General features: G+C 38.7%; 3 protein-coding genes and 1 long non-coding RNA gene across 5 annotated transcripts; 1 reads left to right on the plus strand and 3 right to left on the minus strand.

The window, feature by feature from the left end:
- Positions 1-1,922: 1,922 nt before the first annotated feature.
- On the minus strand, positions 1,923-3,388 carry LOC112784159 (uncharacterized). The gene is made up of 2 exons (XR_003193740.3): positions 2,846-3,388; positions 1,923-2,089 (listed from the first exon to the last, which is right to left on the minus strand). It is a non-coding gene; the product is annotated as an uncharacterized lncRNA (long non-coding RNA).
- Positions 3,389-14,742: 11,354 nt separating this feature from the next.
- Positions 14,743-17,163, minus strand: LOC112782608 (uncharacterized). 2 transcript variants are annotated; one of them, XM_072229564.1, is made up of 3 exons: positions 16,988-17,163; positions 16,273-16,543; positions 14,743-15,604 (listed from the first exon to the last, which is right to left on the minus strand). In XM_072229564.1, exons 2-3 carry the CDS (start codon positions 16,539-16,541, stop codon positions 15,046-15,048), a joined length of 828 nt encoding a protein of 275 aa, XP_072085665.1. In that variant the 5' UTR covers positions 16,542-16,543; positions 16,988-17,163; the 3' UTR covers positions 14,743-15,045. The 2 variants fall into 2 exon arrangements, with proteins under 2 accessions (XP_072085665.1, XP_025680870.1); XM_025825085.3 differs by having other exon boundaries at positions 16,273-16,547; positions 16,988-17,136.
- Positions 17,164-17,288: 125 nt separating this feature from the next.
- On the plus strand, positions 17,289-19,346 carry LOC112782607 (probable mitochondrial saccharopine dehydrogenase-like oxidoreductase At5g39410). The gene is made up of 2 exons (XM_025825084.3): positions 17,289-17,975; positions 18,249-19,346. Exons 1-2 carry the CDS (start codon positions 17,289-17,291, stop codon positions 18,936-18,938), a joined length of 1,377 nt encoding a protein of 458 aa, XP_025680869.1. The 3' UTR covers positions 18,939-19,346.
- A 902-nt stretch (positions 19,347-20,248) lies between these two features.
- Positions 20,249-26,551, minus strand: LOC112782606 (probable ubiquitin conjugation factor E4). Its single transcript, XM_025825083.3, has 16 exons — positions 25,368-26,551; positions 24,673-24,877; positions 24,447-24,598; positions 24,077-24,359; positions 23,770-23,922; positions 22,964-23,167; positions 22,754-22,866; positions 22,511-22,625; positions 22,115-22,204; positions 21,806-22,009; positions 21,596-21,691; positions 21,341-21,463; positions 21,137-21,229; positions 20,872-21,036; positions 20,692-20,781; positions 20,249-20,601 (listed from the first exon to the last, which is right to left on the minus strand). Exons 1-16 carry the CDS (start codon positions 26,216-26,218, stop codon positions 20,422-20,424), a joined length of 3,117 nt encoding a protein of 1,038 aa, XP_025680868.1. The 5' UTR covers positions 26,219-26,551; the 3' UTR covers positions 20,249-20,421.
- Positions 26,552-26,733: the final 182 nt, after the last annotated feature.

The following is a 26,733-nucleotide window of genomic DNA, read 5'->3' on the forward strand; positions in this document are numbered from 1 at the left end:
AAGGGCTACAGAATGGTGAGGCCAACGAGAGGGGTGGTTGAAGGAGCGTGGTACTTCGAAATTAGGGTTTTGCATTTGGGGGAAACAGGGCACACACGGTTGGGGTGGTCCACTGAGAAAGGTGACTTGCAGGCACCGGTTGGTTATGATGGGAATAGTTTTGGGTATAGGGATATTGATGGGAGTAAGGTGCATAAGGCTCTGAGGGAGAAGATTTTTCTTCTCGCCGCCGCCGCCGCCCTACTTATTCGTTTCTAGGGTTCGCCGCCGCCGCCGCCGTCGCATGGTCATCGGGAGGGGGACCCCGCCGGCGCTGCTTCTTCTTCTGTGACTGCCTTTACTTCTTGTTTTGTGACTGCCTCTGCTTCTTCCTCTGCTCTCCTTGAACGTCTGCATCTGAAATTGTAACTTGATGATTATTGAACTTTTGGATCTGAAAACTGAAATTATAGTTCATGATTATTGAATTATTGTTTATTGAAATTGATGTGATTTTTGTGTTGATTTTTGTTTTGTGAATGTTGCTGTTGATTTTTGTTTTGTGTTGCCTCTGCTTCTTCCTCTGACTTTTGTGTTGATTTATTTTATTTTGTGAATGTTGCTGTTAATTTGTTTTGTTATGAGTAATGAATGACTATGGTGGCAGTGGTGATGGTGGTGAGAAAAAGGAGAGGGAGGAGGTGGAAGGAGATTGGGTGAGTGAGGGAGTGGGGTGAGGGGGTGGGCTGGGGGTTACGGGAGGGTGAGTGAGGGAGTGGGGTGAGAGAGTGAGGGAGTGGGGTGGGCTGAGGGGTGAGGGAGGGTGAGTGAGGGGAGTGGGGTGCGGGAGTCATGGAGTTACGGGAGGGGAAGGGAAAAAGAGGGGGTAAGTTTGTTTTAATTTTTTTAATATTATTTTTAATTATTTTTATTAATAATGAAGGGTAATATGATAAAAAAATAAAATTGAAGTGGAAAAGGACGGTTTTATAACACGTTGAGGATGATTTTAATAACAAAAAAAGGTCGGGGATGATTTTGATTTTCACCCCAGACCTTAGGGACGATTTCAGTACTTAACCCATAAAAAAATGAATGATTAAACTCAGTATCTTTAACATTATCAACAAGTAAAATATAAACCTCTTTATTCAACATCAAATGCATTCAACTCTAAACAACATTACCATTAACACATCAAAATTAGGGGTGGGCATGGTTTGGATTTTTATAAATCCAAACTGGATCCATTTCAGAACTAGTTTTATGGTTCATAAAACCAAACCAGAATGGGATTGAAGAGAAAAACCAGTTCTAAATCGGTTTAAAAAAATAAAAACCAGTTTTAGAATTTAAATCCGGTTTTACTTACAAACCGGTTTTAAATCCAGTTTTACGTATAAAACTGGTTTTAAATCCAGTTTTACATATAAAACCGGTTTTAAATCCGATTTTTTTAAATCCAGATTTTTTTTTTTAAAATCCAAATCTAAAATCCAATTTTTTTTATAAAATCCAGTTTTAAAACCAGATTTTTTAACCAAAAATTCAGTTTTAAAACCAATTTTTGAAAATCCAGTTTTAAAATCAGTTTCTTTAAACAAAAATCCAATTTTAAAACTAGTTTTTAAAAATCCAATTTTCAAACAAGATATTTTAAAAAAAATCCACTTTTAAAAATAATGTGCACTAGGTATCAATGTACTAATATAGACATGCAACAAAGAAACGGATAGTAATTTTCTTTGCAACCTATTGGTTAATCCAATAAGGTAACTCAATTTAAAATATTTCTATTTCTTCCTAAACATTTTCTTATTAACATGAATTTGCACGTCAAGTAGTTATTGTCACCACATTGCAGATCAACAACATTAAGACTGTTTATTAAGTAAGCCATGCAAAGCAAACTTGAGCAGTAGCATAAAAGTGAAGATTGGATCAGAACAAGAGAAAAAATTGGATATGATAGAATGCAGGGTATAGTAGCGAATTTCAGAATATTGATTTGAAAATTACAAAACTTGCATTAACCACATACTTGGTGCTCTGTTTTGGAACCATCAAAGGGCACTTCAAGCCGGTGCCTCAAATTTCTTAGTCTTTCTTCCTACAAAAGGAATAAATAACAAAGAACAATAAGCAACATGTTACATAACAAATAATATATAAACTACAAACGATAGATAAAATTCTACAAAATACAATAAGATGTCATTCTTCAACATATACTAATATAAAAGATAGGCACACTCCAAAAATAAGACAGTGAAGGAATCAAAATACTGATGAATTATAAGTTTGAATATATTTATTAAGGCTTGCTTTTATCATGTGATAAATTTACATTAATATTTCAACAAAATACACATAATCAGTTCTAAATAAACATCCACTGCCTGCCTACGTCTTTACAAACAATACCTCAGACATTCAAGACACTGAGTCGCAATATCAAACTAACTCCAGTGATGAGACCATACAAGCGTATACAATGACAATCTTTTCATATTAGATTGAGTCGGCTACATATACAATGACAAAATTGTGCTATCTTAATTATCCTGAAGCTTCTTCACTTACTGAACCTCCTAATTGATGTGCACCCTTTAGTTTTCAAATGACAATAGTCGGCTAAGTTGGGGTTGGTGGGCATTGATTCAAAAGGCATGATAAAAAAAAGTCTGTTAAATTCATAGCTTATCAATTGAATTTTCACCTAGGATTCCAAAATATGTGGGGTTTAGAGAGAATATTCAAAAGCAAAAGCATTTGAATCTATTTGCCAAAGGATCAAGGTCTTGATCACTTGATTTACAAAACGATAAGTACATGATAATTCAAAATACAATAACACTACACATACCTGCAGAGAGCTAAGAGAAAGAGGATGCATCCTATTGTTTGGCACATTTAGAGCAGTAGAAGGTAAAGATAGAATACGCCCGATAAGTGATCCAGATCCTAGTACAATGTTAGCTGCAAATGCAATATGAATAATTAGTTACAGATCACTAAATCATTTGTGCACTAGAAAAGCTAATTTTTACAGAAAGCATGCATACAACCGAATGTCTACTATTTCATAGTAAAGCTTCATATGTTTTCCCCAAGCACTAAAATGGAGCTATTAGAAATATAAAAAGATAAATCATCATAATCCTATAAAAATAGGAAAATAAAAAAAATAATAAAGAAAACCATAGAAAAGTGGCATTAACACAAACACTTGATATGCATAACAGCATAAGCAATCAAACCTTGTTCAGTTTTTCAAATTGATGGAATGGAACAGAACAGAAAAGAACATGGAAGCACCTTTGGCAATTTCAACTATATAATCACAAATGTAGTAAATCCCTATCTACCACTCAATTCCTTTTCTCAGATGATAGATTCACTCTGTGGTTCTTCTCTATTGCTTCACAACATTTCAATCTACCAAATTAATTACTTAATGGTAAACCTATCTAACCTTGAGCATACCCAGAGAACGGAGAAGAACAGAGCTGGGTCACGGCGAGAAAAGGCGGACGGCGGAACCGCGGATGGTGGAACAGAGCAGTGCCGCGACGCGCTTGTGGTGGTGGTGGCAGCTACGAAACTGCAGTGCCAGTTGCCTGCTCCAGTGCGGCGGTGCTGGCTGCGGGCGAAGGAGAAAAGGATTCGTGCGAGTTAAAACTAGTTCACCAAATCAGAAATGAAGAATTAGGGTGTTTTTGAGATTTGGATTTTAATCTGGATCTGGATCTGGATCCAGATTTAAAACCATTTAAATGGATTGGATTTAAAACCAAATTATAAAATAAATTTGGTTTGGTTTGTATTTTTTTTATTTAAAATTGGTTTTTTTTTTAATGGTTTGGTTTAGATTTGGTTTAAAATCCAAATTTTGGATTTTTTTGCCTACCCCTAAACAGCATAACAAGCAAAGCTCCAAAAATTTTGGGATAATAATTATGAAGGAATGGAACAAAAATAGGAAACCAGTCAAAGAATAATGATGAAAAATCAGTCTAAACCTCGCAAGAACAGGTCAACCATAATACAAAAGTGTCAAGGTTCAGATGAAACAATTGCAAATCAAGGTTTCGAATTTGAAGCAAAAATGGCATATTACCAGTTGAATTAACAACACATAACAGTAGCAACTTAGATATAAAATTTGAGACTAAAACCCCAAAGTGGTCCCTGAGATTGGGCGAGTTACCCATAGTTGTCCCTGACTTTCAAAATTCACTAAAAGCATCCCTGACATTTTGCTCCGGGACCCATAGTTGCCCTTCAACCCTTTCCGGCGCCAAGTCAGCAAACGGAGGGATGATCTGGCACCTCCAATGCCACGCTGGAGCTAAGTGAAATGACGTAGTATCGATTTGGCACCCAATGAAGAAGTAAACGACGTCGTTCATAAGCTCCATCCCTTGAAAACAGTTTGCCTTCAGTCCCATATTTGTTTGAACACTCTCACACTTCCTCTCCTCTCCTCCACGCTCAGTCTTCGTCTTCTCATTCTCTCATCAATGGCAGCGACCTAGCTTCGTCTTCCCCATCTCCTCCACTGTCACACCTAGTTTGAAGAGTTTGGTGTTCCTTAGTCAAGTGGTTTCTCTGTCTTCTGCGTTGTTGAAGGTATGTGTTGGTTGAAATAATTTTCGAATTTATTTCATGAATAAAATTATGATGAAGGTGTATGATTGCCTTGTTACTGTGTTGGGTTATCCTAGAGTTTCATGGCTGCATTACCTTAAAGGATCGTATTTAAGGATTTTTGTTAGGGCAAAGGGTTTGATGTGTATATGCTCTGTTTTTTGGCAATAAAACAGAGGTTTTTTCAATAGTGGGTTAATGCATGGTGGCGACTGTGATATTAATGTATAGGGATTTTAATCGATGTTGAAGTCGTGTGATATGATTGTGTGAGTTTTAATGGTTTTGATTTGTTGGTGCAGATGGATGTGTTGTTGGATATAATGTTTCATCATGGAGGAAACTTTGAGAAAGATGATGAAGGAAAACTGAGATATACCCCTGATAACTTAACCTGCCTAGGTGATCTGGATGAGGATACCTTGGACGTTTTCTTCATAAGGAATTATTACAAGGAGTTAGGCTATGACAAGATCCTTCATTGTTGGTGGTTAGTCCCCGGGAGGACGTTAGAAACAGGATTAAGGAATCTAAACAGTGACAACGAGCTTAGGGAGATGTGTTTCCTTGCTCACAAGAATAATGGAATGGTGGATGTGTATTTTGAGCATGGGGTGTCATCTCCAGATTATTTACAAGATGAGGAGAAAAAGGCGGCCATGGAAAATATAGGAGTGGTTGTTGCAGAAGAAGAAGGTGCTATGGTGACTCCTAATGACAAAACGAGGAACCCCAGCAGTGAATCCCCCCAAAATAAGCCAACGCCTGTCAACACCATTGACATTCCTAACCCTCCAATTAATCTGACTCCTCCTACTAATCCAACACCTCCAAGTATGCCAGAATCTGTCACGAATCCAACACAAGCAAGTCAGGAGAAGTCTCTTGCCAATTCAAATGATCAATCTCAGGCAAAGCCAAAACCTCCCACTAATCCACAGCCGGAGCCTCCTACTAGTCAAAAGCCAAAACCTCCCACTAATCCACAGCCGAAACCTCCTACTAATCAAAAGCCAAAGCCTCCTACTACTTCAAAGTCGAAGCCTCCTACCAAGCCAATTCTCCCCAAAAGTGTGCCAACTGCAACATCCAACTCCACACTAAAATCCAACTTAAAGAAGAAAACGACAACAACCACCCATAATTTTAGGCCTTGTACGAGGAGTGTTGCTAAGGGAAAGGCGGTGTTGCAAGCAGGACAGGAGGGAGGTGATGCACTATCCTCTGATTCATATGATAGTGACGAAGATAGTTTGTATAAGCCAAGGATCGAAGATAGTTCTTCGTCTGATGATGATGATTATGATAGTGATGTTTGTAAGGCTAACACTGTTAAAAAAGACGTCAGATTTAAACATGCTCCTGCTGCTGCGTTTGCTAAGGATAAAGAGCAAGTTACTATTGAGGATGATGCATTTGTTGAGGAGGTCTCAGATGGGGATGTGGACCTATGCTTTGTGGGTGGAACAGGGGATGATGCATATAATGCATATGATCCAGGGGCTGACTCAGACGGGGCAAATTCATGGCATTCTGAAGAAATGAAGACTCCCCCCAATTCAGAGGATGAGGGGGCAGATGAGGAGTCCGAAGATTTTTGTCCTGTGTTCAGAGAAGGTATAAGGTTTGGAGAACTGCAACTGGAAGTTGGCATGAAATTCAACACAAAATGGGACTTTAAGGAGGCTGTTAGGGAGTTCACAATCCAAGAAGGTAGACGGATTAGGTTCAGGAAGAATGACAACATCAGGATGAGGGCTACATGTCAGGTGAAAGGATGTCCATGGGTGGTGTATGCATCAAGGGATCATGAAGATACTTGTTGGAAAATAAAGACATTCCTTAATGATCATACATGCCCAAGGGAAGATAAGAACATGGCAGCTAACAGAAATTGGGTGGCAAGTAAACTAGTCAAGAAGGTTAGGAAGTACCCCAATTTTAAGCATTGTGATGCTGCCACTTACTTCAAGTCAAGGTTTGACTTGACCTTGAACAAGAACTCAATATCAAGGGCCCTCTTTGATGCACGAAATGCTGTGTTCAGGGATGAAAAGGAACAATACAAAATGCTGAGGGATTATGGTCTTACACTTCTCAAGACTAATCCTGGATCAACAGTTGAAATTTGTTGCACTCCCCAACCTGAATCTGATCCAGTATTTGATAAAATGTATGTGTGCTTGAGTGGTTGCAAGAGTGGTTTCAAAGCCGGATGCCGACCGTTGATTGGACTGGACGGTGCTTTCTTGAAAACTCAATTTGGTGGACAAATTCTTTCGGCAGTGGGCCAGGATGCTAATCACCATATCTACATCATAGCGTGGGCAATTGTTGGCATAGAAAACAAGGAGAATTGGAAGTGGTTTCTTGAGTTGCTACACCAGGACCTTGGAGACTATAGGCAAAATGGGTGGTGCTTTATCTCTGACATGCAGAAGGTATTCTCTAATTCATGAGTATCTTAGAAAATAGTGGATTGTTAGTCATGAGTGGATATGAAAATTGTATGCTTTGTTATATGTTCTATGCGTTGAACATCCATGCTGTTTATTCATCAGGGAGTTGTATGCTTTGTGTATATTATTAGTTATGAGTAGAGATGAAAATTTTCTGCTGTTTCTATGCTAAATTTTAAATTTTTAATAATGTTGATAAGCCCCGATAGATATGATGGACTTACATGAGTATCATTTCTCAAAAACAGGGACTATTATGTGTAAATTGTTAGAAGTCAGGGACTATTATGGTTACATTTTTAGAAGTCAGGGACTGTTATGGTGAGCGTCAATGAGAGTCAGGGTCTATTATGGTGATATGGTATTTGGTTTTGTGCACAGGGTTTGTTGCCGGCAATGGAAGAGGTGATGCCCCGTGTTCATCACCGCTTTTGTGTTTGGCACTTGTGGCAGAATTTTAACAAGCAATGGAAGGATTTACAACTAAGATCCTTGCTGTGGGAATGTGCACGAGCCACCACGTATCAAGAGTTCAAAGATAATATGAACAAGATCAAGATTATCAACGAGGATGCATGGGCATATCTATCAAAGTGGGGAGGAGAACACTGGACCAGGAGTCAATTCAGTCACAGGCCTAAATTGGATAGCATATGTAATAATGCGTGCGAGGTATTTAACTCAAAAATTAAAGAGGCCAGGACCAAGCCAATCATTACTTTGCTTGAAGGTGTGAGAATGTTTGTCATGAGAACAATAGCTAAGAACAAGGTAAAATTAGCTAATCATGTGGGTAAGTTGCCGCCAGTAATTCACAGTCGTCTGGAGAAAGTGAGAAAGGAGTCAAAACATTGGCACCCAATATGGACAGGTGATACTGGTTATGAGAAATTTGAGGTACATGGTTACCCAGCCAACCATGTTATTGATCTAGGAAAACACCTTTGCACATGTCAATTTTGGATGCTGACAGGTGAATTTTATTTTGTCCAAAGTAACATTCATTCATATATTACTACCTAACACTAAGTACTAACTTGATTCATTGCTGTTTCGGATGTAGGAATACCCTGTGTGCATGCCTGTGCTGCACTAGCTAGGGTGAACAAAAATCCAGAGAATTTTTGCCACAAACTAGTTACTATGGACTCATATAGGGAGACATATCAGCATCATATTAATTCCATTCCTGGGCAGACTTTCTGGGAGGTTTCAGAATCTCTTAAGCCCCAACCTCCAAAGGTTAAGAGGGGGCCAGGTAAGTTACAACAAAAAAGGCGGATGGACACAGATGAAGCTAAAGGTGGCCACAAGAAATCCAAACCCACTTCCACCAAGGACAGCACAAACCTAAAGAGGCAGCTTGCACCATTCACATGCAGCTACTGTGGGGAGAAAGGCCACACCAAAAGGGGTTGTAAAAAGAAGAAACTAGCAGATGCTGCTGCTGCTGAAGCTGCTACTGCTGCAAAAGCAAAAGCTGCTACTAAGAAAACAAGTGGAGCTGAAGTCAATGTTGTTGAAGATGGTTCGAATGCTGCTGATCCTGACCCTACTCCTCAACCTGATCGAAATGCTGCTGATGACGCCAATGTTGGTAAAGATGCTCCAGCTGACTCTATAAACACTAATGTCCAACCAGTAGAAGTTGAGCTTTCTCAACCAATTTACTCTGAACCAGAGGAGTCTCAGCAGGTAATCAACTTATCTTTCATCTAATAACAACTAGTAAACCGTTTAGTCTTATGTAATTATAAGGCATCCTCTCATATACTACAATTCTTGTAGGCTGCTGAAGTATGTACTATCACTAACTCAAGATCGGATAAGCTGCCACCTAAGAGAAAATCATCTATTTCACCAACTTCTGTCAATGCGCCAATTAATCCCATGCAAGGTGCTAGCTCAGGAACAGCTACAAGACTTGGCAGTATCCTCAAGTTCATTCCCACTCCGGGATTCAAGGCACCTAGGAAGAAAGATTGAAGAATTTTCTATAACATGCTTCTTGTATTGGGAGTTATTTTGTATAAGACAATGTGAAAGTAATTTGGTTTAACATGGTGTTCAGTTAGGTTCACTTTGTGTTTCATGAGTATTTTGTTACCAAACATATGGTTATGTTTATTTTGTTAGCAGCACCTTGCTTATGGCTTTGTAAGGCAGTCAGAACTTAAGACTCATGATTTTGTTGATTTAAAATGATGAATATATTTTGCTATTGCTATATTTTGCTATTGCTAAGCATCCAGATTACCTTGAGTGGTACAAAAAGTAGTTAATATCTCCAACAGCTTGGCTAACACAGTTAGATGTTCATCAACTTTTTTTCATTCATGCAAATATTACACATATGAACTCAATCACATCATCACTCAACATTGAGAACAAAGTTTCCAAAATACCACTACTAACAACAACAGCATTACAGAAACAACCAAAAACAATAATTTGATCATAAACTTTTGACTCCTAACAACTGATTCTAATTTTTCTAGCCTCCAATCTTCTGTCATCATATGTTCATCATTATAGTTAACACTTTCTGATTTTGCAGGCACAGCCTCTTCCCAACATCTGCCCAAACAAACAAACCACATCATCTTTTACCATTTGTCTGCAATCAACGAATGTTTCAATAACCAAATTAGAATTTCGAAAACGAATGAAAAATTAGGAAAAATCAACAATTACAACTAACATTATAATTTGGGCACCCAAAAAATGGCTTATTTGGGTTGGAATTTATCCCAGACCACCGGAGCACAGGTCGGCAGCCGCAACCACACCATTCTGGTACACGCGTAGCCCTGCTATGAGTTTGGATCTTCGCCCTATATCCATTGCTTGTTGACCGTATCGAGCTCCTACTAGCTTGCCCTTCACCTCCAAACATTGCTTCAGAGAGCTTCAGTAGAATCTCTGTTACATGACAATGGTGGACCAGAACTTTGGGACGAAGGAGAGGGGAAGAAGAGATACTAATTATAATGATTATTAGCTTTTAGGGTTTTAATGGCATTAGGACCACATTGGGTACAAAATAATGATTTGCCACATCAGCTGGCCGTCGCTGGCTCCAGCATGGCAAGGGAGGTGCCAGATCATCCCTCCATTTGCTGACTTGGCGCCGGAAAGGGTTGAAGGGCAACTATGGGTCCCGGAGCAAAATGTCAGGGATGCTTTTAGTGAATTTTGAAAGTCAGGGACAACTATGGGTAACTCGCCCAATCTCAGGGACCACTTTGGGGTTTTAGTCTAAAATTTGATTATTCAGTTCTGGAATGAGAAATAGTTGAAGTTCCAGAGTTCCTCTTACCAACAGATCGGGATGGCAACGATGTTCACTGCGCTTGAAGCATCAGGGAACGACAACGATGTTCTTCGCGGTTGTGGTGCTCGGCGGGGAGCCTGGTCAATGGCTGATGGTGCCGTCACAGCGATCTGCCGAAGCTGTGGGATGTAAAAATGAATCGGTGGGGGAGCGTTCCGCCTTAGAGGAAAGGATCCGCGCAAGCAACGGTTGACGAAGCGGAAGCGAGAATGTTGGCTTGAGTAACGCAAACGTTGGTGAGAATCCAATGCCTCGAAAACCTAAGAGTTCCTCCGCAAGGTTCGTCCACGGAGGGCGAGGTCAGGGCCTAAGATCAGGCCAAAAGGCGTAGTCGATGGACAACAGGTGAATATTCCTGTACTACCCCTTGTTGGTCCCGAGGGACGGAGGAGGCTAGGTACTGCACATGGAAGGTGGCAGCCAGCAGCGACGGATGTCAGGAGGTAATGACCATGAGTGGCACGGAAGAGAGAAGAGAGCGAATTTGCAGCAAAAACAGGGCAGCGGCAGAGGGGCACAGAAATTGTGCTTGTGAACCCCGCGGATTAGAAAAATCGGTAATATAAAAAAAAGAGAAACTCTTGGGACAGCAATTTTTAATATTTTTTGTTATTATTTAATTAGTATAAATACTAAATTATTATTTTATTAATTTATGTGTGTAAGTTTTGAAAAATTTTAGTGCAAATTGTGACTAAAACCCCAAAGTGATCCCTGAGATTGGGCGAGTTACCCATAATTGTCCTTGACTTTTAAAATTCCCTAACAACATCCCTCACATTCAGCTCCGGGACTCATAGTTGTCCTGCAACCCTTTCCGGCGCCAAGTCAGCAAACGGAGGGATGATCTGGCACCTCCAATGCCACGCTGGAGCCAGCAGCGGCTAGCTAATGTGGCAAATCTGAATTTTGTACCCAATGTGGTCCCTGGTCCCATTAAAACCCTAAAAGCTAAGAATCGTTATTATAACTAGTATCTCTTCTTCTCTCTTTCATCCCATAATTCTGGTCCACCATTGAAGCTCTGAACTACCTTCTGTACAATCAAGTGAATTAACACTTCTCCTGTGAATCATGAGTTAATTTGTATCACATAATAACACCAACAGAATTGCAAAGCACCATAAAAGCAACTTGACATAGCATGTATGATGCATGAAATTTCTTGTATAGAAATCCAAGACTTAGCATTACATCCATAATTCATTATATCCCATTCTCATGAATAAAGCATTATGTCTTGTATAGTTAAATGGGCCATTTCTTCAACTTTCATAAAATGCATAGTATTAGAACCACTATGGAAAATTATACTCTAGGTGCACCAGCTCAAAACTAATATCACAACAGAAAAGCATATATTAGAGTAACAGACATTTGAACAACTGAAACACATGATTATGATATGCTGTTAGTAAAACTTTACAAATTCAGCCAGAGTCATGCTCTAGATTAGTTGGAAGCTGGAAGTCTCAGCAAGCATAGATTTGAATAAGGTGGACATAAAGCAGTTCAAAAGTCAAAAGATATCAGCTCAGTGTGAACATTCTAAGATTAGTACCAAAACACAGTCATTTCTATCTCTGTTCATCCAATGTCTAAACTAGAGCAAATCACTTGCAAGTGAGTGATGAAACTGTCCCACTTTTGGTTTGAAGGATGACATGGTTTCTGTTATCCTTGAAATCTCATTCAGATCTCTAGCAAATGCCTCCTTGCATGCAGCCTCTTGTTCACAAATCGCTCGAATCCTTGCTTCAAGTGCCATTTTCTCTGTTTCACATTCTTCCAGCTCTTCCTCTCTTGCTTCAACGGCTCTCCGGATGCTTTCTCGCTTCTCTTTCAACACGCAACATTGTGTCATAATCCTGCTCGCTTCGAGAACATCTTGGAGTCTCTGAAGAAGCCAACCAACTCCAATCTTATATTCTTAAATTCTTTGACAAGGCCAATCATATCTTGCAGGTAATCTTGGTCGATTCTACCTAAATCCTTGTCCTGCAACTCTCGGATTATGTCGATTATCATCCCCAGGTACATCGAACAAGACATTTTCCCTGTTAGTGTACAATCCTTAGCAATGTCTCCATATTTGGCAAGAATTTTTTTCAATATTGGCATTGATTCCTCCTTCACTTTGTATCCGCTTTGAATATATTCATTCTCGTTTTTTATCTTGAAGGTGATTCTTGAGCATAAGGTGGAGCCTGACATGCCTACAATTAGGTAATTAAACATAAACTAGAGCTAATTAACAACGATCCTAACATCCGATTCTAATTTTTCCAACCTCCAACCTTCTGTCATCTTCTGCTCATCATTATAGTTAAGACTTTCTGATTTTGCAGGCACAGCCTCTTGCCCAACATCTGCCCAAACAAACAAACCACACCATCTTTTACCAATTGTCTGCAATCAACGAATGTTTCAATAACCAAATTAGAAGTTGGAGAATGAATGAAAAATCAGGGAAAACCAACAATTACAGCTAACATTATAATTTGGACATCCAAAAAAGGGCTTATTTGGGTTGGAATATGTCCCAGACCACTGGAGCACAGGTCGGCAGCCGCAACCACACCATTCTGGTACACGCGTAGCCCTGCTACGATTTTGGGTCTTCGTCCTGTATCCATTGCTTGTTGACCGTATCGAGCTCCCACTGGCTTGCCCTTCACCTCCAAACATTACTTCAGAGCTTCAATGGTGGATCAGAATTATGGGACGAAAGAGAGAAGAGATACTAGTTATAATAATGATTCTTAGCTTTTAAGGTTTTAATGGGACCAGGGACCACATTGGGTACAAAATTCAGATTTGCCACATCAGCTAGCCGTTGCTGGCTCCAGCATGGCATTGGAGGTGCCAGATCATCCCTCCGTTCGCTGACTTGGCGCCGGAAAGGGTTGCAGGACAACTATGGGTCCCGAAGCTGAATGTGAGGGATGCTGTTAGGGAATTTTGAAAGTCAAGGACAAATATGGGTAACTTGCCCAATCTCAGGGACCACTTTGGGGTTTTAGTCGCAAATTGTATTGATTTATGGGTATAAAATGTATTAATTCATGTGTACAAAACTCTAGTAAATATAGGTGCAAATTATATATTTTTTGTATGCAAAACGTCTGTAAATATGGGTGCAAATTATTGCTGTTTAAGTGCTGGTCAAAAATGACAATATTTGCTGGCCATGTAGCATTACTTTAATAAAATAAACATCACCCATACTATCCAGAATAACCATCCGGATACTAGGGATAATAAACATCTCATGTCATAAAACTATTTATCCCAAAAGCTTAAACTAATTTTGGGGTTCACCAAGGATCAAACTCTTGACCTTTCGGATCTAGAACTCTAATACCATATCATGAAACCACTCATCCCAAAAGCGTAATCTGATAGGACAATGTAACACTAATGGTCATATCTCTAATATTTCCTAATCCTCCATTGTACACATTGTACGCTTAGGCTATTGGCTCCCTATACTTATTCAAAAATAAATAAAATCAATAATGAAAGTTTATATATGTTTCTACTTTCTACAGCAAAGGCCGAGATGGCCTATGATTTTTCACAAATATTATTACAGATTACAAAATGCTTAAGCTTATACACCACAGATCAATTCATAACCATACTTCTATTGGGTTAATGTATATATTTCTCATGGATTTATCACTTAAAATTTTAGAACTATTTTCTTTCTTCTTGCAAGTGTTGATGATTGATTAACAATTTTTAAATTGGTTTGACTTCTTTTTCACTGCCATTTTGCTAATTACTTGAAAATTGAAATAGAACACAATTTTGATACATACACCATGTGAGAATACAAAATGAATTTTGATACACTTTGCCAAGTTGTAATTTGTAGTAAAAAAATTCAAGTCAAAGAATGATGCTTAATTGCTTATGCATGTTATCAAATTGGAATTTGATATAAGGTGCTACTATGTACCTAAGGAAAGCAAAGATAAATTTGATATGGTTACCATTACGGCATTACCACTTAGCATGAGGCTTTATCTTCTCTCCATTTTTGCCTTCAAATTCTAACAATGAACGGAATAAAAAAAATTATTACTCCATATTTCACGTCTCAAATGCACCAACCACCAAACCTTAGAATTTATGGCCACGAGTATTATACTAATATATTACCTCTCTTATACCAAATTAGGAGAAAGAAATGGAGAGGAAGGACTTAGAGAGAAATAAAATTCATCTCCATTGTGAACATTAAAACAACAACCTAGCCATCCCATTTTATTCCCCAATTTCCCGTCTATTTTGAACTCAGAATCACCTTCAAGATACAAAAATATCATAGCTATTATTAAACTATTGCTCCTCACTCGGGCTTGAACTCAGAATCACCTTCAAGATACAAAAATATCATAGCTATTATCAAACTATTGCTCCTCACTCGGGCAAAGTACACTGCCGGAGAAGAAAAAAAAAAGGAAAATAAAAAAAGATCTATTGGCAGATCTATTAATATCCATAGAAAATAAAATTTCTCCATAGAAAACAATTAGAAAGTGCAACTCTAGCAGAGGAAATAATGACCTCCAAGCAAGAGAACCAACTTGATAACAAAATTTATAACTTCCCTACTTATAAAAGGAATGGGATTTTCAAATTAGCATCATCACTGTTGTCGTGGTCATTGCTCTGCACAAGTTTCTTTAAGCTAGTCCATGATCTTTTCCGTTTTTTGCTTGCTGTGCCCTGAGTTTTCGATGCTTCTGATTTAACAGATGCACTTGAAGCTTCAAGTGTCTTCTTAGACTTTCTTTTCTTTGAGGTTGTGGCACTTACACTTGATGGGGTGGCTGGACTATCTACAACGGAGACATCTTTATCTGTAACTGATGAAGCAGATGCATCTGCTTCTTTGGTGTTGTCTTCACCTATAATGCCTTTCCCCGATTTTGAAGACTCATGTGTAATGGGTTTTGTTGCTGGTGTTGATACCGATGACGTTTTGGTTTTAGATGGACATAGTCCTTTCATATGTCCCTTAGGAGTCCCCCTCTTCACATTCTGATGCAAACAGAAATGGCACTTGTATACTACATTGTTTTGACTGTGTTTATGCTTGCCCCTGTGCTTTGATCTATTCTTCTCAATTCTCACAGTTGAATTGATGCCAGGATGAAGAACAGTTTCACATCTATAAAGCAGTCAAATTACTTGATGTTATGATATTTTACATGAAAACTGTATATTGGTAACCTAGGAAATCGATGCATTAAAGGTTCAAACAAATAAATAACCCAAAGCATATGTCTGCCAGATTTTGTGACAAACAAGAGTAACATGTTTCTTTTCCGTGGGGGGGGAGAACCCAGTTATTGTTATCATTCCAAAACAAAGTCTAAGCATTTTTGGGGTACTGGAGACCCCATGGTCTCTGATTCTGCCAAAATAGATAAATGAGGACAAAGTGCTTCAATTTATACGATAACAGATGCTGATATTAGCATTTAGTTTTTGTGAATAAATATATAGTAAGTAGAGCAACGTGTAAATTAATTTATCTTAAAACTACTAACATAGCACACATCAATACTGGAAGAAGGAATACACACTATTGCAAACAAGTGGCAGTTTCACAAAGTGAATTGTTAATTTGAAGCTTGGTTCATCACAGTGACAATGTGGCTTATTGTGTTTTACTTGATGGCTCTCAAATCTTGAAATTTAATCAAATGGTCAAGTTCTAAAATCTTAAAAAAAAGGCATGGAAACACTGACAATATGACAAATAACCCAGATGGAAAACAAAATCCCTAAGCAAAACCTTTTCTTAAAAGGAAAAGGAGGGTATAGAATCAAAACCTATGGCAAGTTATCAAAGAAGAATCAGGCGTTATTCCATTGGCCTCGGCAACAGTGGCCAAACGCTGCCCATAGAAGGCTCCTAAAGACGGTATCTGAGCCTCATGAGAGGCCCAAACTGCAATCTTTTCCAAGTGCTCAACCTCCACTAATGACCTGGTGGTGGCTCTTGGCTTTTTATGTATTTTTCCTGTGGCTTCTTCCCTGAGTGATACAGGATTGTGAGGCTGACAAGCCGGGTTTTTAGTTCCTCCTCCTTGCTTCCCCATGCCTTACTGGAGATGAAGCATGAACGGTAGCAAAAATTATAAGTAAAATATTTTAAAGATAAAAATGGTAGACGTCAGAGCAAACATCAAGCATAGTTCTTATAGGAACTTTAAACCATGAAAAATTGACACACGCCTGATTAATTAATTCAAATATACATGAACAAAAGTATTCAGTATACATAACAGCAATTCAAAATCAAATTCTAAAAATGTTGAAACAAGAATCAACTATAACAAACCACCCATAATCAAAGAAATATTTTTACTCTAGCCACTAAAAAATTTAGTTCCCATCAAACCCTTGCACAAAGTGCAGAACAATGATATGCATACCCACATAATAAACCACAACTAATCCTATTTAACTACTTAAAAAAATAAATTAACAAGATTAATAAAAAAACAAAGCATCTCCTATGGCTAGACAAATCCTTTTTGCTTACCTTAGAAAAAATTTTCTTTGAACACACTCACTCAACGATGATGATAACAAAGCCGACGGTGGAGATCAGTCCTTTTTGAAGGGAGTCGCTCCAACGAGAGCATTTCGAGCAGCGCCTGTGAAGAGTAACAATGAGAAGAAAGGGTCTCTGTTTGTAACTTTGTGTTTTGAAAGGGAGAGAAAAGGTTGGATTAACATTGAGAGGGTTTTATTTTATGTAAGCCAATAAAACGACGTCGTAACTTGGGATACCAGCATACCACTAATACTCCTTCCACAAGCTCCAGCATAGGGCAATAGCTATGGCTTCTTCATCTTCAACTCCAATGCCACAAAACCCACAACTCTTCGACCTCGTAATCCTTGGAGCATCAGGCTTCACAGGCAAGCACGTCCTCAAACAAGCCCTCAAATTCCTCAAAGCCCCATCCTCGCCGCTCCGCTCCATAGCCTTAGCGGGCCGAAGCCCATCTAACCTCTCCCGGGCCATCCAATGGGCTTCCAGGCCCAACTCCCCGCCCACCGACATCCCCCTCCTCACGGCCGACACCTCCGACCCGGACTCCCTCCGCGCAGTCTGTTCCCGCACCCGCCTCCTCCTCAACTGCGTTGGTCCCTTCCGCCGCCACGGGGATCCCGTCGTGGCGGCATGCGCCGCCTCCGGGTGCGACTACCTGGACATCACCGGCGAGGCGGAGTTCATGGAGCGGATGGAGGCGAGGTACCACGAGAGTGCCGTGGAGTCCGGGTCACTGGTGGTGTGCGCGTGCGGGTTTGACTCGGTGCCGGCTGAGTTGGGAGTGCTGTTCAACTCGGTGCAGTGGGTTGGTGAGAGCTCGCCGTACAGGGTGGTTGGTTACCTTACCGCGGAATCGGAGAGGAGAATCGTTGGGAACTTCGGAACCTTCGAATCTGCTGTTCTTGCGGTGGAGAGTGTTAAGGATTTGGAGGACTTGAGACGGTCCACGCCCGCGCGAACCAGGCCCGCGGTAAGAGAATCTAACATCTCATATGTTCAAAGTTTGTTAGGACGCAATTCTGATGATTCCATTAACACGTCTATTATCATGGAATAGTCCTCATTCCTTAAATGGCAGACAAATCTCTTCAATTGAACATTACTGACCCTTCTTTCCAGGTTCATCCACAATGAAGCTAAGTTAAACCGATAATCAGTATTTTTGTTGTGCTTACTTTCTTGAGCTTTATATTTTTTGGATTCAATGTTATGTTATAAACTTGTTGCCTTTGCATGGTTGCAGATTCCTGGACCACCTCCTAAAGGAGCACTAATAGAACACCAGAAGAAAATTGGCCTCTGGGGAGTAGTGCTACCATCAGCGGATTCAACCCTCGTTGGAAGAACATTTTCAACTCTAACTGAAAACCCTTACGGTCTCCCTGGGAGAAATGAGACTGCCGAGATGGTTGAGAAAAGGAAAGCCTTCTGGTCATCTGTGAAGCCTACTCATTTCGAAGTAAAACTCGGCTCAAAACATTTATTGAGCATTTTTGTGTATATTATCATTGGAATTTTCATTGGCCTTTTAGGAAAAACATCATTCGGAAGATGGCTTCTTTTGAAATATCCTTCTGTATTTACATTCGGTGGGTTCAGTAAGAATGGTCCGTCGGAAGAGGAGGTGGAAAGCGCCTCGTTCAAGATGTGGTTTGTTGGACATGGATATAGCAAGAAGAATGTTGCCACAGAGAGAAACAGAAAACCTGACATGGAAATCATAACAAGAGTAATGGGACCTGAAATGGGTTATGTAACCACCCCAATAATTCTCATTCAGTGTGCACTCGTTCTTCTAAGCCAACGAGACAACCTACCAAAGGGAGGAGTTTACACCCCAGGGATTGTGTTTGGTGCAACTGATCTTAGGGATAGACTTCAACAAAATGGATTGTCATTTGATGTCATCACGAAAAGCAAACTTTCTTCTTGACTGATAATAGTCATATCCTTTTTGGTTGGAAAAGAATACTGGATGGATAAGAAAACTGAATTGTAGCAGACCGAGTTATTCAAGTTTATATCTGGGGTGAGTTCTGTTTCGATCCTACTATTGCACTTATTTGTGAGACTGACTGAATCTTTGTGGAGCTGTTTGAATTTTTCTTTTGGCTACTGCTGGGTGTCTTAGAACTGTAGAACATTTTCTCAAAATTAGTTTTTCTAATTTATGTATCCGATTCCATAGGGTGGAATATGCTTTGTTGTCATAGGTCTGAAAACTAGTTTTTCTCGATATGTAAAGAGGAAGAGGGCTAAATCTTTGTGATTTTGTAGTCTATGACAATATTTCGTGTATTTGGTTGGAACAGCATAGTCAGAGACTTTTAGCTTCGAGACATTTGCTTCTCTTTGTTGTCAAACCTTTTTTTTTCTAAAGTGATTTCCCCCTCAAATATGTTGAAAAATTGAAGAGCTTCACCAATTTTTTGTTCTGATTTCTTCCTCTTGGATTCCTAATCTTTGTTTTCTTCTCTTCTTTATTACTTGTAGTGGTAGAGATGTAATTAAGGCATAACTCGCTCGAAATGTTTTTGGTTTTTGACATTGGCACATTTTTTTCCCCTTTCTGTACATGCTTAAAGATGGAGAATTGCAGATTTACGAAAGTATTCTGACCGAAAATTAAAAAGGAACCATAATTGCATTGCATGATTTCTTGTGTACACTTTTTTTAGCGTGAAACAATCTCTTTATGATTATTTTATATTTTATCAATTATTTTTAATATCAAAAGTGAAAGATAAACAGACAAATAATACTTACATATTTTTCAAAAATAAAAAAGTGAAACAAAGTGCAACTCTCAATTTTATTAGAGCAAAGTTTCATTGATTAGTAGACAACTATTTTTAGTTATTTGATTCGTAAGTATCAATCAACCGTCAATGACTAATTCTTAATCTTATTGGAGTCATGTATTGGTGAGTAAAAAAATTGATCATGAAATTGACTATATAAGTATATATACACTGGCCCTAAAGATGGAATTTGAAACATGATGCTTAAGTAATTTATTATTAGTATTTTGATTTTTTTTTTAAGTTATTTTATACTCCAAAGAATATTTTCTTGTTGGCACTATCTTAACAAAATTCTTGCTATTATGTATTTAGCGGAAAAATTGAGAAAAATAGGTAATTAATATATTATAACCACTTAAAAAACATGTTAGACAGAAAACTCGATCCACTCTAACCAAATATTATCTAAACGTTTGAGATACCAAACACACACTGCAACTTGTAGTTTGAAGCTCTATGCTGCCATTATACGAAGAAGCTCATTGAAACGATAAGATTCAATTTCCTACAAATAGGATACACCTAAAACTTGTATGAAATAAGATACATCATAGTAATCAATCTGGCGACCTTACATTATCGGAAATTTATGAAAGTTGAATATTTATTTACCTAGTCGATCAACATTTCCCCATTTGTTGTCTGAATCGTGTCCTTGGTGCTCTGTATGCTTATACCTTCACTACGTTTCTTCATTTCCTGGGACTTGACAAACTCCTCTATTCTTGCTTTGAGTTCAGTATCAGGAATCAACATGTCGGCGGTAAGATGGGATCGGTTGAATGGGTCGGACTGCACACAAAAAACCAAATAGAAAAAGCATAAACCCGAGAACCTGTAATCTGATAAGAACATCAATAATGAGAACAAGAGGTTTCATACGCTATCACTAAGAAGGTGCCTCTGTATGACAGGTCGATCAACTACGATTCTTGAAGAAGGTAAGATGACAGGATCCTTCATTAAAGTGTACTGCAAAATAATAGTGAAGCTTCTTTAACCCTAGTTATCATAAAACTTAAAATAGTAATTCTTTGTTAATCAAAGTTTTAGAAATGTTACTTGAATTGGATCAAGGAATTCATCTGGAATTTCTCCCAAGGTAGCTTCAGTATCCATGGCTTCAGAAGCTGCAACTTTTGCCTTAGCACCGAGTTGAATGAATTCTTGTATGATTCTCCCATCCTCACCTATTCTATGAAGAACCTCTGCTGCAGCACTAAACAACTGCAGTGAATTCTCAGTCAGATTGCACGGCTTCTGGTAATGTGGAACAAAGACAATTTTTGAAGAACAGTCTGCTACATATTAGAAGTCTGAAACTTACCTGATCATTGTATGATCGACCATCCTTGGAGATGGCAGCTGGGAAGATGGAATTTGAATCACCTCTTGCCAGGTGAACATATACGTGCACAATCTTCAAATGAATAATTTAAAGTTTAGCCGTTTACTTTTTTATTACAATCACAATTTTGATACAACATAATGTATTTAGTAATTTCTTTTTTCAGAAGAGTTAAACTCCAACCTGTTTAAGCAAATGCTTTGGCCGAAATTCATATTTCTCAGGATCTTTCAGACTAAGGGATTTTCTTTGGGGACCCACTAGTTGCAGCAGAAAGTAATTGAGCATACTAGCCACTCTTTCAACCTTAAAAAAAGAGAAAGGGGGGGGGGGGGGGTGAGAATTAAGCAGACAATAGCAAATATATTATCTAGCCACTAAAACTGTTTCAGGAGATGAAAAGATGAATAACAGAAAAAGGTGGAAAAGAGAGAATACCATCTCTGGAAGTAGGAATGGAGCAGTAATCTGCTCTGATGTAAATGCAAGCATACTCACATCTTCATTTGCCAACTTCATATCTATCCGAATAATCTACAACATTCTCCAATATTATAAGTTTCATTAGGTAGTACATTTTTATTTGTAAATTATTTTTGAAAAAAAGGAAAAAGGAAGATATCAATTAGCCCGAAATGTATGACAGACATTTTCTTGAGAATGGAATAACCGTGTCCTCTCCTGCCTCTCTTGAAGTGGCCGTCGTTCCCACTCAGCTGTATTTGACATTTCAGCCTCCAACTCTTTTAGCTCAAGAATTTTGTTGAGACTTTCATCAAGAAGATAAATACTATCATTAATCAGGAAGTTTAAGAAATTCAGATAAACACCCTTTTCCTCTTCCTTAGCAATCTGAAAGAAGATTAAATTCAGGGGGGGGGAATGAGAAACATTGGTGTATGAATTGAGATTAAGAATTGATGAAAAGAATCCCTCAAAATGTATCTCATCAACTACCTGTCTCCAAGCATTACGATGACTAGGGACCTGCCACAGGTATTCAAGGAGTTCGGCTATATTATGGCGGATATTAAATTTGTCATAGAACTGCAGTGAAAAGGGGACAAGTGAGAAACTTGGCCAGGCATTCTTGTACTTAACAGCACGGAAAGATCAATTGTTTTATGGTGGTGCTTGGAATGTTATATAATTTATGTATATCAATAATATCAACAAGTGTTTTGTATAGGAAACAGTTTGAAATTAAATTCATAAGGTCCCCCCCCCCCCCCCCCCGGGCCGGGGGAACACTGTCAATACCATATTTAGGATTACATTAATGTTTGTTTGTAAACAGTTAGCTATTCAAATATCAACCTAACAAGATAGCCTTGAATCAAAATGCAGACTGACCTGCGTGTGAGACCCGGTGAACTCAATGTCAACATAGAGTTTTAGAAGATTCCTCACAAGATACTCCAGAGACAGTTGGTGGCCTTCAAATAAAGTAGCTGTGGCAGATGAACCGCTGTGAAAAGGGAATAGGGAACACATTGCCTATTATTAGCTTTATGAAGTCAAGCAAATACTTAGCAATATGAAAATATTAGTAACAACCTAAATTTCTAACTCTACACAACACAGACACCAAATTACCTCCTACGGGGCATCCAACAGTTCAAGACTTCGACCATCTTTGCTCTTAAATATGGGTTTTTGATGAATTCAGGGCTAGCCATAAACATAATTATGAAGTTCATAAACTCATCCTGCAGAATCCAGAATAGATACATGATCATGCATAAGTAAAAGAAGTCGGAAGACAAATGATTAATCTCAGAAAAAGCACTTGGAGGTGAAGTATACCAGCACAACTCCATCCAAGGCCTTGGGAATCCGGGAAGCAAATATTAGAAGTTCCATGGCATCTTCTACAAAATGCTCAGGCATAGTGGCAAATTCCATTGGGCAAGTCGATGGTAGAGGCATCTTAAATCCACCAACCAAGCTAACCAACCAAACAATCATCAAACGGTAGAAGGATAGTGCATTCTGAATAAGCGTGTTATCCTGAGGAAATAAAATTGAGATGAATATATTGAATCTTTTATGCTAAAAGGACTTTAACAACTTGTAAGAAAATAATATAATGAGTCGTTAAGCAAGGGTTTTGTACTCATTAGCCATAAAACATATTTTCTTCCATTTCCCATGCTATTGTCAGAACCAATAATAAATCCCTATGTTGGATCAAGTTATCAATCATCCATGATTTTGACACACATGGAAGTAGTGATAGAAAAGTTTGTACAATAGACTGATTGCACCAAGAATAGATCAGGTCATAGCATATATAATAATTTATCCAATTTAAATCATTAATGCAATCATAATTCATAAGTGGATGTATATAACTACTTAATTAGTCCGCATACAATGTAATTTATATTGAAGCAATTAAAAAAAAATTCCCTAAAGTTCTTGGATCCATTATCAAGTATTACATCTAGAACTAGAAAGCTATTCAACATTATGAAATAACTGAAACACCTAAGAGGCAGGAACCAGGAAGCAGAGGAGCAACTTATTTAATTTTGGTATATATTACTTGTAATTCAATTTACAAAGATAAGAAACATGTAACAACAAATGGAGAAAAAAATAAGATTTACCCGCAATATTTGAGCTTCATAACAAAGCTTTTCCTGTGAGTACGATTCCAATTCTTTCTCAAGTCTAGTTATATCCAATTGCAATTGGGGGGTGGGAGATTGCTCTTGCATGGCTTTTAGTGTTGAAAGAGCATCTTCACATCTAGAAATATCCTGGAAAGAATATGACTCCTGACTTTAGATTTTACAAACTTGGATGTAATCATTCAAAGGTTTACAATTCAAAGCAAATAAGAAATAGGGGAATATTTAATATTTAAAGTTAAAAGAGTCCATAAAACAATAGTAATTCCCCAACATGTGTTACCTGAACTAAGTGTTTGAAATCAGAAAATGCTTTTAAAAGGCCCAAGTTGAGCACTCTTGCAGTCATAAAGAAGCATTCACAAATGAAATGATATTCCGTCTTTTCACCATGTCCAGAAATTTCATTTGAAAGCTCACCAGCATTACTACCAGAACTACTTGCTTCTTGAGATTGCTCCAAGCGTTTCTGGCCATCATTATTTTGATTGTTTCCATTAGCCCGTTTATTGCTATTAAGCCATTCAGTAACTTCTTCCGATGATGCATGTAGAGCAGTCAACCCACTAAATAGGATTATACCAAAAGTTATTTAAAGAGGGTGACATGAAACTTCCACAAGGAACTTGGCATTTACTATATATGAGCCTCACCTTAGCTTCAAACGGTTGGAGTAGTGTACATATTTTGGATCAATTTTATTCCTTTTGGTTAAATTTGCATCCAAAAATGGCTCACAAAGATGAAGCATGACAGCACTGAGATTTACAAACATGCCTGAACTTGCACAAGTTATAGGGTCAACCTGTTTTTCAAAGGAATAAAAAAGGCATAAGTATTCTCACAATACATAAAACATAAATTAAGGAAGAAATTTACCTGTATATGAGCCCTGGATGCATTTATATTGATCACCTCGGCGAGATACTCAAGTACACTATCACGAGTATCTTTACTCTTAAGGAGAATGAAGAGAACTTCATACAGGCCATCATACAAATTATTCATGACAGTTTTGATAGTCGAGAATGAAGATAATAAATCTGCTGGTCGTCGAGTTGATGCATCAGAAAAGCACTGTTGTCTGGATTTTAAAGGAGGTTAAAAGAAATTGTTAAAATATATGAACCCAATTCAATACCCCACCTGAAAACTGAAAAAAGAGATCCAAACTATGGTACTTGGAATAAATAGATAGACTTCAAAATGAAAGATAATATAGTGAAACCTAGAGTATGGCTGAAAATAAAGATCAACACCTAACAGATAGGGGGCTGCGTAACACTTCGGCATTGTGTTTACTGAACATCTTGGTCTTTTCTCAACGGGAATATACATGTTCATAAATCTAATCCATCAAACACTACTAAAAGGTTATTTATTACTTAGTAAACATTCTATCAGTTGTCTTCTCCAAATAGTTGAACTGTCAAAACTAGTTAGTGCTACTCTCCATTGTTTTCTAACTATGAGAAAAGCAAGCCTACAACATAATCCCCTAGGCTGCGTTTGTTTTTGTTCCCTACTGAACTTAGAAAGATACGAAAAACACACAAACAAGAATCAAGACTCACCCAACGTCAGGCTGGCTCCTGAAAAAGGTTTGATCAGGAAGAGCACTAATGTGAAAGAAGGGACCCAAAATGCTGGTCATCTCAATGGCACGGCCATTCATATAAACCCCTTTGGGAATCCACCACTCGTGGCTCACAAGTGACTTTGCACCAACAGGGAATCTCACCAAGAACAACAAAGCCCTCAAAGAGTCCTGAAAGTTCCCAAGAGCAGAAACCTTCATCACACTTCCTCTCAGCTCCTCATACAGTCCTTTCAAGATTGGGTCCAGGCTGTCAAAATCCGAGTCCCTAAAGAACTCCTCAAGAAACCCCGGTGGACTCTTTGGCCCTCCGCCACCACTGCTACCTCCGAACGCGTCGATGCCACCGCCAACCTCCGCGAATATCAGTGGCAGCAGAGGCGACGCGGTTCCCGAACCGGAACTTTGATTCCGGTTCTGAAACAGCTCCGGATTGCCGAGGTGAATCCTGCAGTATGAGACGCACAGTTTCTTGGCCTGTTTCACCACCGCCTCCATCTCCGACCTGAGGGTTTTGTCCTTCATGTTGGCGATTTTCTTTGCCTCCTCATGCGCGCGGTGGTAGCAACCGGTGAGGTACTGGAACGGGGATTCTCCGACGCCGGGAAAGTCGCCGGATAGTCGATCAATGAGGACTCGCTCCATCAAATCGCGCGAGAGGCGGAGGTCCTTGCCTTCGCTAAGAATCTCCGCCGCTGTGAGCTCCAAATAGACGTTTCTGGAATCGGCGTTAGTCGCGGCGGAATCGGTGATCGACACGAGAAAGATTTTGCGGATGATTATGTCCTCCACTTCCTGTGGAGTCCTCTGAGGTTTTGCGGCAGCCATGGTCGATCGAATTTGAGTTTGAGTTCAAGAGTTTTCTTCGATAAAATTGGAAAAAAGAAATGGGAGAGGGTTTTTATTTTCTCGAGAAACAAACGAAAAATAAGAGAGAGAGAGAGAGAGAGAGAGAGAGAGAGAGAGAGAGAGAGAGAGAGAGAGAGAGAGAGAGAGAGAGAGAGAGAGAGAGAGAGAGATTATTCAGAATGAGGGGAGTGAATGAGATTAAGTGAAAGTGAGAAGGGAAGAGGTTAGCAACTTAGCATGGTTTTGGAGAAAGGAACCTTGTCCGGGGAATGCTGTTGCTGAGTTCAATCAAATTGGGATTGTTTTGAGCTTAAGCTTAAAAACACTTCTTAAATGTTAATAAAACATTATCGATAAAATAATTTAGTGTGGTCTCTAAAATTACATTCGATTTTTTTTTTTTTGAAAGGAAGAAGTTAACATAATAAATGAAGCATAACAACAAACATAAAATATCAACGATTAAAAAGAAAGCAACCAAAGCAATTACACTA

This window comes from Arachis hypogaea, chromosome 20, assembly GCF_003086295.3.
Source record: "Arachis hypogaea cultivar Tifrunner chromosome 20, arahy.Tifrunner.gnm2.J5K5, whole genome shotgun sequence".
Taxonomy (NCBI): Eukaryota; Viridiplantae; Streptophyta; class Magnoliopsida; order Fabales; family Fabaceae; genus Arachis; species Arachis hypogaea.

Excerpts from the sequence above, each read along its gene's own strand:
- LOC112782608 (XM_072229564.1), bottom strand. The coding sequence starts at position 16,541 with ATGGGGAAGCAAGGAGGAGGAACTAAAAACCCGGCTTGTCAGCCTCAC. Across the intron at positions 15,605-16,272 it reads TCTTTGATAACTTGCCATAG|ATGTGAAACTGTTCTTCATC; the intron begins GTTTTGATTCTA and ends ACTGCTTTATAG.
- LOC112782607 (XM_025825084.3), top strand. The coding sequence starts at position 17,289 with ATGGCTTCTTCATCTTCAACTCCAATGCCACAAAACCCACAACTCTTC. Across the intron at positions 17,976-18,248 it reads CCGCGCGAACCAGGCCCGCG|ATTCCTGGACCACCTCCTAA; the intron begins GTAAGAGAATCT and ends GCATGGTTGCAG.
- LOC112782606 (XM_025825083.3), bottom strand. The coding sequence starts at position 26,218 with ATGGCTGCCGCAAAACCTCAGAGGACTCCACAGGAAGTGGAGGACATA. Across the intron at positions 23,168-23,769 it reads ATGAAGCTCAAATATTGCGG|GATAACACGCTTATTCAGAA; the intron begins GTAAATCTTATT and ends TTATTTCCTCAG. Across the intron at positions 20,602-20,691 it reads GGCACCTTCTTAGTGATAGC|TCCGACCCATTCAACCGATC; the intron begins GTATGAAACCTC and ends TTTTGTGTGCAG.